General features: G+C 41.7%; 1 protein-coding gene across 5 annotated transcripts in view; it reads right to left on the bottom strand.

The window, feature by feature from the left end:
• The window catches only part of astn1 (astrotactin 1), a 361,427-nt gene that overhangs the window by 35,171 nt on the left and 308,121 nt on the right, over positions 1–18,135 (bottom strand). For all 5 annotated transcript variants that reach the window (XM_076744683.1, XM_076744682.1, XM_076744685.1 and 2 more), the window contains 3 exons: positions 13,593–13,870; positions 11,712–11,845; positions 10,723–10,874 (listed from right to left, as the gene is read on the bottom strand). In XM_076744683.1, the coding sequence (XP_076600798.1) occupies positions 10,723–10,874; positions 11,712–11,845; positions 13,593–13,870 (564 nt within the window). The remainder of the gene's footprint in view (positions 1–10,722; positions 10,875–11,711; positions 11,846–13,592; positions 13,871–18,135) is intronic.

The following is an 18,135-nucleotide window of genomic DNA, read 5'->3' as shown; positions in this document are numbered from 1 at the left end:
CAGAGTGCCTGGGGACACCCGTAGGGACAAGGTAAGGAATACACATTATGGACAAATATAGAGTGGAAGCACTGCACATATGGACGGAGAGGAGCCAACTGAGGTGTTTCAGGCTTCTGTTTATGATGCATCATGTACACCTTCCTGTGTAAGTATTCCAGGTGCATCCAACTAGAAGGGGACCTGAGGGCAAACCCAGGACATGCTTGAGGGGTTGCATATCTTGTCTAGCCCGTGAATGCCTCAGGATTCCCCAGGTGGAGCTAAAATGTGAATAGTTAAAGGGACATCTGGGCTGTTGCCTGGACCAGAAAAGCAGAGGGAAGTGAATGGGTGGGTGGTGGGGTCAAAATATCACCTCAGTGTGGAAATTATGGCACTGTTTGGGATAATTGCATTTAATTTACACCCAAGCTACACAGAAATGAAGGGAACAACTTTGGATTGCTCAAGATGACACTGCTCAGTGCAGTAAAGAGAAAGCAGGTGGGAAGTGTCGAGCACTGGGAGCTCAGAGAAAGTGACTTGTGCTTGGAGGAGGCTCATGCGGTGAGGGTCTGGGGTGAGACACACGTGTTCTGGTCCCCCCCGGTGTCTGTGTGTACGTATGTGGGTGTGATGTAGATTGGTGAGTAATGTGTTTATTGATTGGAATCCTTGTACCACTGACCCTTGAGCAAACCTTGCCCTCGCTGGGTGATCAAAGCTGTTACATCATGGGGTTGCTCACAGCCCAGGGGATGTTTGTTTTCACAGCGAGACTGGCTCACCCGAGTGGTGTCCTGACTTAAAGCAGACTTCCTATTCATGAAACTTCCACACATCTGCTGGGGACCGTGCATATGCGTGAGTGTATGTGTGCACTTCCACGATGATCTCACCTTGTGTGCCTGAAGCTTGTTAAGGGAGAGATCACTGCACAAACAAGATGTTGTCAGCCCCAGATCTAGCCGAGTCCTGGATACTATAATCATCAGCTGTATGTATGTTAAGTTTTCTAACATTACATAACCACAAACAAGAGAAAAAAAATACGGAAATGCAACTGTGCAGCTGTCAACGAGTACAAGGTCTATGTATACACAATGCAGCTTTAAGGATGTTTTGCAGAAAACAGGGGGATATTCCGACATCTGTTTCTGATGATCCTTCAGAGAAAGTAAAGGGCAGATATCTGGTCTTTTTTTTGTTTCTTCCACAGATGATCAGCAGTGTCTGCTCAGATCTTTTCCCGTAAATGGATGCTCTGTTTTGACTGTCCTTCTGGAATTTATCATGCAAGCCATTTGGGGATTAAATTTGTGGAAGAAATAGTATTTCAGATTTTGAAGTAGCATCAAACAGTTTCAGTGAACAGTATTACAAGTGTGAAAACAAAGGATTTATTCTGGGGCAACATGCAAATCATAGTGCGGAAAATTATTAAGGACTTGATTAGAAGATTCAACTTTTAGTCGGGACTCTCATATAGCATTTTAAAGTATCTCTGATGTAGTGCAACAACTATCTCCTCATCCATCGCATTTTGACAATACCACATTTGGACTTGAACACGTTGCTGTTTGACTGTCTCTGTTTTTGAATTGAGAAATCTAGGAGGTTGATACTCTAAAAACTGCAAAATTAACAAACCACACAGCAGATTCTTTTGTCTGAAAGTTTAGGAAGATTGATTGCATTGGTTGAAGTTATACAGAATCAAAATCACAAGGCTCGTTATAATCATCACAACCATAGCTGCTGGCAAGACATTTATTTATTAAAATATCTTCCACTGATATATGTCCGCAATTGTAGAAAACAAGTCCATATATTCTGGCTGATGGATTCCCTTTATTACTCATCCAGAGCAGGGATTCCATTTGATCTATATTGCCACATTGCACAGTTACATCACTGCATGTAAAAGTATCATTAAAGATGGTGCAAAGATACTGCAATGCATCTATCATAACTCCTAATTTTTAACTTGTAAAACATAATATTGTGAATACAGCCTGCATTCATGGAGCTGGGGGTTTCACCATTCCTTTGTCCTAAGGAGGTGGTCATGAAAAATGACTTTAATGGCCTTAGAGCCCCTCCTAAGCACTACATTAGTGTACTTTAAACAAATTTTGACTGTAGGCTGGCTGTATATTGTGTCGACCTTTCATCCAGCAAATGCCGTTTGACCCATGTTTTACCCTGTCTTGTTGCCTTTTGGAAAACCGAATGGATGATAAAAAGAAAAGGAGAACAGGAAAGCATGAGAAATGAGGGAAAGAAGGAACAAGTAGAGAAAACAAGCAGGTAGACGAGGGAAAAGGGAGAGGAGGCCAAAGAAGGGGCAAACTAGAAGAAATTAGGACAGCAAAGGAGGTAAAGGGGAGGTGGTCAGAAAAAGATTCAAAGCGTGCAGATAAGAAAGAGATGAGAGGAAAGATGAGGGAGTGGTGAGGGAAAAGCAAAGAGAGGGGGAGAGAGGCAGCCAAGAGGAGATCTGTGGAGAATTGTACATCAGCTCACGTAAGACTGATTCTCCGAGATGACAGAAGACCGACAGCTGAAATCAAAACCACACTGTACATTTGTTTTTCCAGAACTTTCTGTCTTTTTCAACCTTGCTCCTGTCTTTCTGCTTCCTTCTCTCTTTCCCTCACTTCTCTTTTCTCCTTGGTGGTCTTTTTCTCCCCTTCCCTCCCCTCTCCCATTACTCAACACAGCATCCTTGCCCAGCAACATTTGCCTGTATGTTCACATCAGGGTGTGTTCTGCAAAGCAATCAAGCATATTTCTGTCTTCTTTCAAAGGTGCGACATGTTATAATTCTTTAAAACATTCAAAAATGAACTAAAATTCTCAAAAGAATATGAAGACGTAACAGTGCTAACGTTAGGTCAAAGTTGCAGAGACATCTCCTGAGGTTTGCATGCCAACCAGCTACCCCTATCTCATAATACCACTTGCACCTCAAGAAGTGATAATCCAACAGGCCTCTGGAGGTGGCGGCTGGACACTAACTGATCCCTGACTTCCCTCTCTCTCCTCTCCCACTTTACGGTACCACTTTCTCCATCTGAAGGAGTTTGTCTTCACTGGAGTCAGAGTTCTGGTTGGAACTTCTGTTAATCACATTAGTACTGTATTCATCAAACTGTCGTCTGTTTTGGAGACCATGTTGGATCCTCGCCCGGCCATGTCTACTGGGAGGCTGATGAGCCCGGTTCAGCTGCCCTCTTGACCAGCTCTGGTTCTAGTGCCCATTCCAGAGCGACTCCTTGCCAGCATTCCTCACTGAAAACCTCTTCCTCCTGGTGGTCCAAAGCCCCTGTGGCCAAGCAGCGTAAAAACCAACACTACCCCGGTACTCTAAGGTCCCAGTCTACGTACAGTCAGCTAGGTTAATTGAAGTGCAAGCTGCATGGCTGACTGAGCTCACTAGTTAACGGCAGCCAGTAGCAGTTAGTGGTTACTCTAGTGATACGCTTCTTCCTATTTGTCCGGAGCATGAATTCAACAGGTGGCCACTTCCTACAGATTGCACCTTTAAGGGTGGAGGTAGCTCAGGAGCATTGGTGGTTTGATCCTTGGCTTGATGTGTGAGTGTGTGAATGGGTGAATGTGGCACGTGTTGTAAGCTGCTTTAAGTGGTTGTAGACTAGAAAAGTTGTATAGAAATGCAGTCCATTTACCATTTAATGCATCTGAGTCACACCAACCAGAGCTGGATAACTTTTACTATTTCGCACATCGGAGAGTCCAAATGGTACCCAAAGGTAGCAGTTAAAACTTTTGACAACTTCTACACCCATAAGTTATGGAATGTGATCTCAGTGAACTTTTACTCCTCAGACCTATACCTTATCTTCTTGGTGTCTGTTGGACTTAAAGGAAGTGATGGAGATTTAGTTTCTCTGGATGCTGCTCATTCCTCTCTAGGAGAAAGTTTTTTGTGCAGCTCTCAGCTCTCTCAGATTTTGTGTCTTGTCCAGTGGGTGGAAATGTTGGATAGCCATCAGCAAATTTAAGATGGTCACATCCATTTCTCCATCATTTTCTTTCTTTACCAGGGAACTCTTTTCTTTTGCAGTTGTACTTGGTGATTTAGGCAAACTACATTTATCATGCACATTAGTGCCGGCCAAAAAATGAATTAATCATTTGTACTGTGGCATTTTTGAGTTCAGCACGTAATCTGCGTTGGCACATACTGCTTCTGGGAAAGAGCACAGCCTTGCACTCTCTGACAGAAGCTTCACCTTCTCCCACCAACTTGACTTTTGCACTGAATATAACCAACCTAAGAACCACTTCCATGGAGACGGAAGCATTACAACCTTAAAGCTACACTGATAAATATCTTTATATTAGCAATGGAGTAAATCAGCATACTCGTAGGGACAAACCCACAGTTCCCCTCAGTCCTACGCAGTGTTGTAGTGGCTTCTAACTCAGTCGTTTTGGTTTTACTGGCTACAAATTCAGCTGATTCAGTCTCGTTCCTCTCATCACCCTGTTTCCACCAGCAGCAGGCAGCTGTTATCATCAAAAAAGCAATGACAGACTCATTGTACGCCATCTGCCCAGCGCCAAACAACAGACAAAGGTGGTAAACTAATGAACACAGTGGCAACACAGGCAGCAAAAGATGGATATTTCCCTCAGGAGTTAGTGGAGAAAAACAGCTAAAAGGAGAGCGAATAAGGCACTTTCTTTGGTCATGGGGAATGAAGCATGACTCCCAGTGTGAATTAATGTTGCTCTGTCTGTTGGATTTGTAAATTTGATGATATGTCTGTGTTGTGTTTATGGCTTGATCTGCTGCCTCCATGTGGCCTCAAAAAAACAACAACAACAACAACAACAAAAACAAAACAAAACAAACAAACAAACAAAAAAACAGTTGCTGCCGGTGGTACAAAATTATTTGAGTTGTGACAACATGTGACTTTAAGCTGTGTGGGTGGTGACTGGCACATTTTCCCCTCAGGGCTTGCCATACTTACTGCTGTGTTTGTTCAGTACTACCAAAAACCTGTAGGCTCTGTCTGACTGGCATGCTTGTGATACCAGCTCTCGTGCGTACAAATTTCTGCCATCAGAACTTCCTGTACATGCCAAACTGAAAAATGCCAGAGGATGCTTTCGGAGCTGACAGAAGCAACATAAATTTTGCACATCCTGGCACGAATGCAAATCTTATTTTACAGCTTAGAAATAGTAGTTTTGCAATTCTACTTTGTGGCAATTCAAAAGTGAAGACCTCTTTTAAGAGTTTCACAGTCAAGAGAATGTGTATTTTACTATGTGATATTTCACAGGCAGACACTATCACTTTATAGGAAAGAAACCTTTCTTGGTATCTTTCCAAAATAAGTTTCTTCCTCCCATAAAATGCTATTTCCCATTAGAGAAGCTTCTTCCAAAGTGAAGAAACTTGGATGCTGGTAAGCCTCCCTACACTGCAACCAATAGCACAACAACAAATATCTCTCTATGGCCACAAAGTCAAAACAGCTGCCCTGAACTAAACACTCCTAAACTGATGTGGAGGCCTTTCACAGTGCAGGGTGGACTTGATTCATTGCCAGCATCGATGTGCTGCACCAGAGAGGTACAGGTCTTTTGTCTTTATTGGACCAGATGCTAATCTCTCACGTACTACTTCTAAGATCATCTAAATAAATAAATAAATAATAAAAAATACTCCAGGCATAGCCCAGCATTATAAAATAGAGAATGACTGTGTCCAACACTGTTTTATAACTTACTAACATGTAGACCTTCTTTGTTGGGAGGAAAAACGGACCTGAAATATTAGTAAAAGGACTTCAACCTTTGAGTGTGACTCAACTTATAATACTATAACTATGAATTGTTTTCCTCTTACCAAGACATCCCCTACGTGAAATACGCATGGCTGCTTTATTTTAGAATGGTTCTCACTCATAATTTTATATATGGGTCCTTTCTAATTATACAGATTAAGTATTTATTATCACAAAGTCCAGAATACCTGAAAATGAGAGAACTTCTCACACTTGCTGATCTGATGTCATAAAATAAAACTTACTCAGCAAAAAGTGTCAGAAAACATGCTGAGGCACACATTAAAGTGCACATTTTACATGAAAGGCCTCTTTAATCTCAAATACGCTCAAGTAGCATAACTGGGGTAGTTGTAAACTCAGCTTTTTTAACAGTGCAATGTCATGCGTTTCAGGTGGCGGAGAATGAACAAAATGGAGCTTTAGGCAACAAACAAGTAAAGTCTGATAAATTCATCCGCTGCTTCACTTTTGCAGTGATGGATTATACCTCTAAGGCGAGCGTTGTGTCTGCGAGTTTGTTTTCAAGCAACTGGTGAAGAGACTGGAGTCTGTTTTTCCAAAGAGAACATAGCATAATATCTATGCCATCTTTTATGGGCCTTGGCCCTACAGAGAGCGAGTGATTAGCTATGGAACTGGCTGGAAAATGTGAAGAAATTATCATCATGTGGCGCTAGAGGAGCTGAAAGACGTTACCTTGTGTAAGAAAATAATCTCCATTAGTTTAATGAGGATGACTAACGGTGGAAACAAGCATTGTCTTATTTATACAGTGCAGCAAAACTGATAAACTGGAAAAGCTCAGCACGTCAGTAACAATCCAGTCATGGGTGGAATATTCCTGTGCCACAGATTTTGCGTGTCTTGCCCAGTACCAGTGCTAATTTCCCTGAAAACACTGCCATACGTTCCATGGTCGTACAGGATCTTGTTAGATACGAGACCATTCTTGTGAGACTGTTTATCTGATTGGAATATTCCTCATGAATATCTCCATATCAACCACTCACTGATAACAACAAAGAGACATCAGCAGGTTGTTTCAGCTGTAATGACTTAATCTGTACTTGAGACTGCAGCAGTTCCTGTTGCATCACAAAGGAATGATGTTTCTTTCAATATGCCTGATTATGATTAACTCTTTCCAAAAGCTGCAAACTTTGATGTTGTACCAAAGTACTATTCTGATGCCCGAAAGACTGACTTTGTGGCCAGATAAGAAGTTTGTTTGAACTTTAAGTCTAAGTAAACATTATATCAAGGCGCTGCAGCCCCTAAATGTTCTCCCAACCACAGAGAATCATGCTGGATACTTGAGCATCTACCGTTTTCATCTTCTGTTTATCGCTCTGACAGCACAAATTAGGGGATGGGACAAGCGTTTGTTTTGTTCGGCTATGGAACACAGCGGTAATGTTAAGCTGCCACAGGCGATTTGTTCAAAGGGCACAGGAAGAAATCATGTTCCAAAATTCCAAAACAGAAACTGAAAGGTCATATTTGCCATTAAAGTGATATTTCATTGTTGCTCGTCAAAGTGCTCCCCTGCATTAAAGTTTCAGTTGTTGTCCTGCAGTCACTGTAAATTAGCGCAGAGCTTCCACTGATGGTGCACTTTCCATGTCTTCACTCCAAAAGAGACAAAAACATGAAGGAGTCAACTGACGAACAATAAAGATGGCCCCTAGGCCTCATATCTCTAAGGGCCCCAGCTTTCGTGCGGCAGTTAGTTTGTGGTAATTGTAATTTTGTTTGGAAACACAGGTAGTGTATGACTTAAGTACAGTATCAGCTGACATGAGGTGCCTGTTGTTACAGCTGTGGGTGTCCCCCCCCAGAAGATTCCTAGTGGATCCTTGTGTTTTCCCTTTCTCCGTCTTCCCAGTACTTCCTGTCTTTCTCTCTCTTTGTTTATGTCTTGTCTGCATGTGTATGTGTCCCAGCTCTGCTGATCACACACACCTGTCTGCAATCAACTCATCTCCGCTTCCAGTCTGCGCACCTGCCTCTCAGCCAAATCGTTTTGTCTTAGTCATTACTCTGTTTCATATTTACTAACCTGTCTCTTCGAGTTCCGGCATCACCACTCATCTACTTGTCTTCCTGCTCTTCTGTCTCCTCCATCATCCCCTCATCAAAACTCTGATTACAATAAAACTGACTCTTTTTGCTGCCAAACTCCACCTTGCCTGTGCCCTGCACTTGGGTCCCACCTGTGTTCAAAACACCTGTAGGTTGCTCCATCTGTAAAATGTGATCATGAGGCCCAGCTCTGAAGAGTACCCAGTTTCAGGATGATGCTGATGCTGTGCTTCTACACACACCATGAGCTCTTAGGGAGATGTACAGGAGCCCAGCAGCTTCTTTTTGAATGCAAGATGATTATAAAACTTTTCTTTGAAAACTGCTGGACCTGAAATAGTTTTATATGCTTCAGCGTTACATAGCAGCACTAACTTTATACACTAAAATCCAGGCTTTCTATTCTAAAATACCCCCAAAGAAAATGTGATACAATAACTGAACACAAACTATTGAATCAAACTACTGAGTCACCATCAAATGGGTGAGATCCAACAACATGCATAAACTGTTTCACTTTGTGTTTCAGCTGCAGCAGACTGTGTATTGTTATCTAGACTGGAGATCATGTCCACAGTGTTCCCTCATGTTGCCTAATTCATTACTTCAGTCCGATATGATCAGGAATGAAAAGCTGATATATAACTCATTCTAAAAGCACAACACTGAAAATGTTTCAACATAAAATGAGCTAAATAAGTGTGTTATCAATAGGGGGCGCTCAGCTTCCACACAGCTGGGCACAAGTCACTGTGGCAGTAGCCAACAGGGCTTGGGATTGGATGTCTCATCAGGCTGCATTTAGGTTGATCTGAGGTTCCACCATGCATACTATGCAGTACAGTGCACTTATTATATGCTCAGTGGACAATGAATACAGAGCCACACATATACACAACATTCTGCTTTACAGCAGCCATAATGACTGCTGTTACTAATGTCTGTTTTGTCCCTCCAGCAGTAAAATACTCTAAATTCTCCCTCAGCGTTCTATTTAGTTGCATTCCAGGAACATACACGAGCTCTAAAGGGCATAATACTGCTGCACAGTGGCCCCATCAAGTACGATTTAAAATTCAGTGAAGCACAAAAAATGTCCTGTGATCATGGTTTCTGTTTATGTGCATTTACAGCACCAGTCTATGAAATATATACTGTACTGCTTGTAATATAGAGAGGGAGAGTGAGGTGCCTCTGCTCTTATGTATACACAGCACCATTGATGTTCATCCTTCTTTAAGGAGATAAGTGAATGGTAAATGTTTTGGAGTTTAGAGCTAAAATGAACATTGCTGCTGGACCTGTAAAGAAAATGCTCACCTGCCTTGCTGTCCCACCTGAATCTACTGCACTGATGAATGATCCTCAGTGTTGTGACTAATACAGTTTATTTTCTCATTAAAGCTACAGCAAACTTTGGTGCTCGCCGGGCACTGTAACAGCCTCCATTATGGATTGGGTCATTACTGCTAAAATAAACTGCCCCTGTTTTGCCAGCTTCCACTCATATAGGTCCAGCAAAATAAGCTGTGCTCTCAGTTATGGATGACAGGGCTACACACACTCCTGCTGCTCCTTTGGCTGCTTCATGATTTCCTCTTTTTAGTGAAAACACAAGGGAAAACATACCTTAATAAGCAAATAACTGATGCCAAATGGATTAGACAGTGAAGAAATATAACGCCGTTTGAAAACACTAATTAAGAAAAGATGCTGGGAAAACGACAATGAATCTTTCCTGTAAACTTTAAAACTTTAATATTTGTCAGTTACTGTGAGTACCAGATTTCAGTGAATATACTGTCATATGGCTAATTTGTCAATTACATAGCTCCTTTTTTTGCAACACTTAAAGTGGTACACTAGATCACAATGTGTATGGAAATGTATTGCAAAGCTGATTATTTAATTAAATCAGTCCAACCAACAAACTAAACACTGTAATACTCCAGAACTCTGTAATTATTACTAGTGTTCACCATCTTGTGGAGGCCTTGAGAACTACAACTGAAGTAGGCCTGCAACGCAATTGATGTGTAAACCTGAGCAAAGTTAGGGTGTTTAGAAGGATACTGTATCTCATCACTAAAATGATCAGTGTATGTGAAGCTATATAGAATATACTCATATTTGATTGGCCATTAGAACTATTGACTTCATGTACTGGTTATTTTTGTAGGAGAAGGCTTCCCAAACTGCAGGGCACACTCTTATGATGAAACATGACATTCATGAAAGGTTAGTGTTCTTTGCTATATAAGATGTTTACATACTTCTTCTTGCAAACCACAGTATGATAAAATTCCTCCTTTTTCACCTTTGGAGCAGGATTTCTTCCAGGTGGTAGACTAGATAAAACAAATTAGGCTTATGTGGCCACATGGTGCTGACAAATTGGGGGTTTATGGTTTAAGCCAGCATAAATAATGAACACTGGCCAACAGCTGCCCATACAAACCGAGGCCAACCGGCATACTCATTACCCATCTCCACACATCCAGAACATCAACAGTCCCTCTTGCTGTTTTGGTAAATACTGGAAATACAGGGAGTGAGAGGGGAATGGGTTGGAAGAACGAATGACAAGAGTCCAAGAGAGCGGCATCTTCACTTGGTCACTGCGAGTGGATGGTCCTACACAACTAAGGTGTCTTGAATACAAATATTTATGACTTTACCTTCAGGGCCATCATTTTTTTTTTCATTAACCACTATGAAAACTGGCATCATTAGTTGCTTGGCAACATTAGCCAATTTCACAATTTTCCATCTGTTGTTTGCCATCAATGGCCAAACTCTTGACGTGGGCAGTTCTAGACTGACGTACCTGTCTCAACTTTGGAGTGGTCAGTCCTCTCTGTCACCTTCTCCTGGCTGATGAGGTAATCAACTATCCTCACCCCGATTGGTGGCTCAGTGTGGTTCCACTCCATGATGACCAATGAGCTGCTGGGCTCGTAGGTGTAAGAGAGTTTCAGCCTGGCAACAGAGCGACAGAGATGCAAAACCAGGCCACTGAGTGAAAGATGTTGTCAGCAAACTGGTCTCATTACTGTAATTTACAGCTAACATTATCCCCCCTGTTCCTGCAAACCTGCAACCTAATGAAAACATATTCTGCAATATCACAAACTCTTCTGTCAACAGTAAGGCCATGTCTCCCCTGAGGTCTGACTTAACCCTTAGCACTCTGCAGCTTTGTGGCATTGAGACCCATATGCACAGAGGTTTTCAAGCCAATCAATCAATACAGCAGCTAATTTCATTGATTAGGACACCCAAACTGGACGACAACAACAACAACAACAACAACAACAACAACAACAACAACAATGACAACAACAACAACTCAATGAACGTTGTAATCATGGACAGACAATGGGGTCCTGGGCACAGATACATAAAATGCCCCCCCCCCCCCCCCCTTTTTGTGACGGTTTTGTGTCTTTTTGTAGTTTTGCACCTCTTTGTGGTTGTTTTGGGTCTCTTTGTGGTGGTTTTGCATCTATTGGTGGTGATTGTGTGTCCTTTAATCGAGCCCTGCGACATTCCAACAAAAACTTCAAACTGAGACTTTGCCCAAGTGGTCCTCTGATCTCTCTGGTCCCTGTGCTCATGCTCAGAAAACCCTTTCAGTAATATATCCATGGATGTAATATTTGGTCACAATAAGATTCATGCTTCCTGGTGGCACATTACTTGAGACCACTGCAGCAGAATACAGAGTTCTGCCAGTAAAATGATGGATGGTATTTACCACAACCCATTTTAGAGTGATGTATTTGGAGAGAGGTAATATTATTCTATGTTACTAACATAGGTTGGGGAAGTGGGGCGCAGGTGGGCAGTCCGTCTGAGCCAAAAGCGCTGGAATCACACCGACACCAGTCATCAATAACATCACCTTTCCCTGAACACCACAGCATGCTCATCATTGCCTCCTGAAGAGCCTACAGAGAGAGAAAGTGAGACAAGAACACAAAAACAAAGTTAAATTCAAAGCACGCGTCACACGTCAACGGTAACTATGAAATTCTATTCTCACATTAACAATTTTATATCAGAGTTTTTACTTCAAAAGAGGATATTATAAATTCTTTCCTTTGAGTAATTTCTCATATTTTTCATTATATTTGGGCATTTTATGCCTTTACTAGATATGTTGAATGTCTAAATGTGCTGAATACATTTCCTTCCTCATGAAACATTTGCATTATTTCCATGCTGGGTTGGGCCAGGCCCAGTTTGCCAATGAAATGGAAACAGGTGATCCGCTTCCGCATCCCTAACTGGGGAGCAGCCAAAACAAGAAGATGTTGGGTTACACATGTGAACCATTGTTTGTTCATGTCTTTTATTTTCTTTGTTAACTTGTTTATGGAGCATTGATGGAGCCTGTCTTTGTGTAAACAAGCCTATTCCAGTCGTCTTAGCATGATGTAGCTTACTGCAGTATAAGATAAGATGAGGTGATCCTCATCCTTTATTGATGCACCACGAACACAGAAATAAGTAAAGATAAATAGAGAATGTAAAAAAGTGACAGGGGTGTGATTAAAAGCAGCAGAGTTCAGTGTTTAACATTGGAAAGAGACTGATGTGAATGTAATTTATTGGCTTGACCCCATCCAAAGTCTACATATTGACCTTCTTTGTCACGTGTTACATATTTCCCAATGAAGACAGAATGTCAAAATGCTGTAATTGTAATATGTCATCTTTTTGGGAGCATTTATTCAGTGTGGACATCTTTTCTGCTTGAAAATGTTTTGTTGTTTTTCTAGTAGGTCTTCGTAAGTATTATATCAGATTGTTGACAAAACAGTTTCCCTAGATACATATCAATTCATCAGGGATGGACAGATACACACACCTAGTAATTATATGTAATAGTGACGCCAAAAAGTGTATTTATTCAAAATGTTGCCTATGCATCATGTCTGTACCAGCATGTAGCTGCACAGTCAAGCACCAGAAACCTCCAAACAGCTTTTGTCAATAACAGCAGCTGTATCTGTCTGCCTGTGCAAAAAGATGAAAGCCTGACACCTCCGCGGTGGGTGGTGGCAGCGTGGGGCAGCACCATATCGACCTTTCTTCCTGCTGGACAAGTAAAAGAAGTATTGACGTACAGTATCGATGGAGTCAAAAAAGTCACAGCACAGTATGGCAGATTATGACACAGCGTGCTGCCAGCAGAGTAAGACATGATACTCGAGAAGGAAAAGACACTTTAAAGTCCTCTGCTTCTGAAACCATAATGAGGCCATGAGGCTTTCAGCCCTGATGGCGAAAGTCACAAACACATGGTGGGTTTCACTGCAGGACGCCAGTTAATAGACTTACAGAGGTTTAATGATCACACACCCAAACTAATGCCTGGATTTCTTTTGTATTATTAGCTGCTGTCCTCTCATGTTAAAGTAACTTAGATGAGAAAACATTTACATTCTCGACATCAAAGTAAAGCCACTTTGATTTTGGGATGACAAGGGCACTGGGCAATAAATGCTTCCTTTAATCATTCACATGAAAGGTAAGAGAGATAATCCAGTTCAGGAGGATGAGAGAACACGCAGTCACCAATTTCCAGGGTGTCACGGAAAGTGATGCAATGTAGTCTGCAGGAAACTGGTCTTTTCAGACATTAGACAGTCCCAGATAGTTGGGATAGGATAGGATAAATGCCATACGCACCTGGTAAGTCTCATTGTTGGACACCAATTCATAGATGGGTGCGGCCTTGGTGATCTGCAGCAGAACAGGCTCAGACTGCTGCCGTCCTTGTGACGCCCTCGGGCTCATGTGGCAGAGGTGACAGGAGCGCGGGCACTGGCCTTGGCTGGTGCAGTCCATACGGACGCCAGCCGCCATGCGCTTAGCTCCCGTGTCCAACAGACTGGCGATGTACGCTGGGTATGTCAGCGTCCTCGGCTCCTTGTCGCGCTCCTCTGACTCCTCTGAAGGCGAGTTACCTGACAGGACGGACAGAATGAAAAATGGTTGGTTAATTCTTTTAAAGAGATAAAGTGCATTCTAGACAAATGTCACAAAAGCAAACTATGAAAATGCATAAAAACAAAGTCATGTCGGTTTATGATGTTATTGTTACTCATATAAATTAACAAGATAGATGGTGAGGTCACATGATGCTAGTAATGCGATGAGGGAATAAGGGAATAAAAAAACTGAAAGATTTTTCTTCTCCCTTTGTAGCAATATGGCAAAACTACAAAGCATAAATGTGTTCCCACATTCCCAGATCTCCCTTCTGGAGGCTTTTCTGCATCACAGGCAGAATACATGAGCAGGAGTGTAAATATTTGGGCCACAGCTACAGCTACAAAGAGCTCAGTGTGGGGAGACATGTACTGAACAATGAAATGTTTACATTGTTTTAATGTTCCTATTGCTGTTACAGGCTGTTATTGACATCACATTGGATTTTCCCCCTGCTCAGGTTCTGGAGCTTGACTCCTCAAAAGTACCAACAGCATAGAAATATAATAACCAGTGAGATGAAACTAGGGTTTTCATCTCCTTATTCTTACCTACACAATAGTTTGCACATACATTTATTTTAGTGATGCAGAAATTTACAGTGGAACACTGCTTTACCCCACAACATGTATGCAGCTAGCTTAGATACCAGTGATTTATTTTTGCGACATTTTACGATTGTCCACACACAATCACCTCTGAGCATTGATAGCACAACATTTTTGTTAGATTCATTCAGAGAAAGTCAGCAAAAGAAAATCTGAATTAATGCAAGTTTATGTTGTCCACTGTAGAAGATGGGTGCTTCAAGATAAAGAGCTGGTAGCGCTAATTCTCCAGTTGTGAGCCATTAAACCTTTGCGGAAGAAGAGGGTGCAATGAGATGACGGCCAAATCCCAATGTCCTGCCTAAGGCCTAAGCCCTGAACCAGACTTTGTTAATGTCACCTGGTAAGTGCTTGAGTTGGAGAAGCTGCAAGTCCCTGAAATGATATAATTAAGAATGGGACAGCACTTTGCAACATATGCCATTACCTTGACAATGCTAGAACGTGGTATGCACAAATGTGGGCTTGGGACTGGTTAAGAAACCCAGGACACAGCTATTCTTCTTAACCAGGCTGTTAAATCTCTTCCTGTCTGCCACTGCCTCAGCAGACCACTCCACAGTCAGAAAAAGGCACTGAACAAGAAATGCAGTACATGTACAGAAGCAGCATGGATGTGTTACAGAGAGTTTATCAGCTGATCACTGGTGCTGGAAGTAGGACCATGGCTGCCATCGGGATCACTGGATGTGACTGTAAACAATACAAAAAAAACCTGTAATGCGATGAGTTTAATGTCCCATGCACAGACGAGTTAAAAAGAGCCTTCTTAATAGTGGAGTTTTGTATGCACCAGGTTCCTGAAAAGTTTAGTTTTGCAAAAGTTTGTTGAGTTTAACTTTTGTATTATGTAAATATGTGATTCATTGAAATGTTTCGTCTCAGACAGAGTGGGATGTCCATTTGCAAGAGGAACCAGAGAGCAAGCGAGAGAGGGAAACATGCTTCATGCACAGCGTTGACGCTATTTTTCTTTTTTAAAAAGGAGGAATTCTTCAGATGACCATTTTGGGAGTCTGCTAGGCCGTGAGCAAACACAAGCAATTTAAAAGCTCAAGCACCAATTAGGGAACACGCTTGTTGTTCAAGCTGCCTGTGATGGAACACAACGAAGGTTTATGAGCCATGGGATGATGGGAAAACAGTGTGCACACATGCTCAGGGACCACATGTGAGCATACAAATGAAGGTAAACGTAAAATGTGAATAATTTCTGTGCATTAATGTTTACTTTTTGCTTCACAGTTCCTTTAGAGTGATCTAGCAGCACAACTAAGTATTCAAAGAGACAGAGCATCAGAACTTCATCATGGATTGTCACAGTGATGTGTATTTGCATTTATGTGTGTACCTGAATGTGGGTGACTGTCATTAAAAAGAGATTAAGGATGTAAGTGCCACAATAACAAAAGTCACTGTTTTCTTTTATGCTGGTGTGTAATTACCACCATAATGATTTTAACTCATCTCCCACACACCTCTGTAATACATACACACTTTCTGTCCAACACCTACGGAGTCATTAAGTTTCGCAGATTTTCCAAGTCATGCCATGATTGATAAATTACAGTTTCATCATGTGAATAAAGAGTGATAAAGTTTCTGCAGATCCAACACACACAACATATTCTGTCTGAGGTTCACTTGGAATTGGGAGAATCAGGCTGTTCAGGGCTTAATTAACAGAATATATTCCAGTTATGGCCTTAGAAAGGTTCATTTTAAAGACAAGGTCAAAAACATATTTCAAACAGAATCTGGTGGTGGTAAAATAATGTTTTTTTTTCTTTCTTTCTTTGTGTTTACCTAAATCATCAAAATACAAAATAAAAGCACTTAGAGCGGCTATGTGCAGAAAAATGTGATCATAATATAATGAATTTTTGCAAGGGCATACGTTTTTGTTTGTTGCAGAAAAGTGAGCAAGCTTTTAGCCCATTCATCTCAAAGCGATCTGAATATTAATTGTAAAAATAGGCCAAACCTAACAAAAAGAAAGGGAGACCCTGAGCCAAGCACACACTGGCGCACTGAAATGTTCCCCACAGACCACCAAAGGATACTAAGGAAATAACCAGAAGAGAAATGAAGCCAAGAAAACGAGACCACCAGTGTCACACAGAATGCTGCAGAGTTCAGCAGACCCTGGTGGACCAGGGATCTTTATGCAAACTGACATCCAGGCTAGAGTGAACACAAGTGAAAGGAACGGACAACAAAAATCCAAATAAATGTCACATAGGAGCAGCGGGAGCATGAAACAACCCACAAATATCTCATATGCTAAACAAAGACAAATGACACCCAGTCTGGGAAATTTAATGGTCAGGTGTAGCGAATGGCAGTCTCCTTTGTTAACACAGCTGCCTTCAGATCCAGTAATAGATTGTAAACCAAATAAATAGCTGTATCTGTGTGTGTTTAACTCTGTGCACATGTGTATATACGCCTCACAAAATCAGAACATTCCAGGTCTAGTAACATTGTTAATTTGCGCTTCCCTTGCTGGTTGTGGGTGTCTTTCCATGTTCATGCCCTTGACAATGTTAGCACGCAGCTCGGGGGCTTTGTGATTGGATCACTGAGTCTAATCGACAGATAAGCCCGTACCAATCACAGGAATGTGCAGGTAAATGAGGTCTGGTAGAGGGGAGAGTCACATCAGGGGAGAATGAAATTAAACTGTGGATGCTCCCATCTTGACCCCTGAGTGACAGTCGTCTGGGCGTGTGTGTGAGTGTGTGTGCATGCCTGAAGAAATGTTCAAGTAGTGGCACTCTGCAGGCCATGAGTCTGCACGACTGATGAAAGGCAATGAAGAAGAAGATTATGCCTTTGTTTGTAGTGTGTGTAAGAGGGCTAGGCAATGGAAAACACCTTGTTTGAAGACCACTACCCAGAACCCAGTTGTGTGATTGAGTTTGCGGACTCATATTGGCATTCACAGACTTATTCATCTGTATGTGGCCAAGAATGCCAATGCCCTTGCGCTCCTGACAAGCCAAACTTTAATCTATCCTTGTCAAACTGGCTCACTTTCCACTAATCAGCTCTCATTCGATCATCACTTGCCACCTCCTGGCAGATGGAAATTAAATGTGGCAGTTATATTAAGACAGCTGGGTGCCTTTTAGGGCAAAGAAGATTGGCAATGATTAGTTCAGTTTAGTCTTGGTTTAGTTCAGCGGCGTTCAGTGTCAGCTGGGACCACGGGGGGATAATAAAATGGACGAGCAGCCCAGCCTGAAGACACCTGATGGCCAAACACACAGTATATTATCTCAATAACCCCTCTCTGATTTACTTTGAATTTACAATTTAGGGGCAAATTTATAGCATAGTTATATTATGGCAAGAATGCTATATCATAAAGAAAACCAAATGTTGAACTCATAAACATAAATATGACTTTACTTGATCTGGTATGACCGATAGCTTATAGTGGCTAATGTCAGCTAACATTAGCAAAATTAAGATGGACAGTGGTGTGGATACCACGGTTTCAAAAAAATCTCGATTCATTAGACAGTATAATTGGACGCCTCTGAAGCAAGTGTTTGTTTGCAGCTGTAAATGAATGCATCAGTATTAGACTAGGTAAAGACAGCATGTATCTTGGCCTGTATGAGTGC

Source organism: Chaetodon auriga, chromosome 12 (assembly GCF_051107435.1).
Source record: "Chaetodon auriga isolate fChaAug3 chromosome 12, fChaAug3.hap1, whole genome shotgun sequence".
NCBI classification, from domain to species: domain Eukaryota; kingdom Metazoa; phylum Chordata; class Actinopteri; order Chaetodontiformes; family Chaetodontidae; genus Chaetodon; species Chaetodon auriga.
The sequence above is the reverse complement of the archived record's forward strand: the minus strand, read 5'-3'. Positions and strand labels throughout refer to the sequence as shown.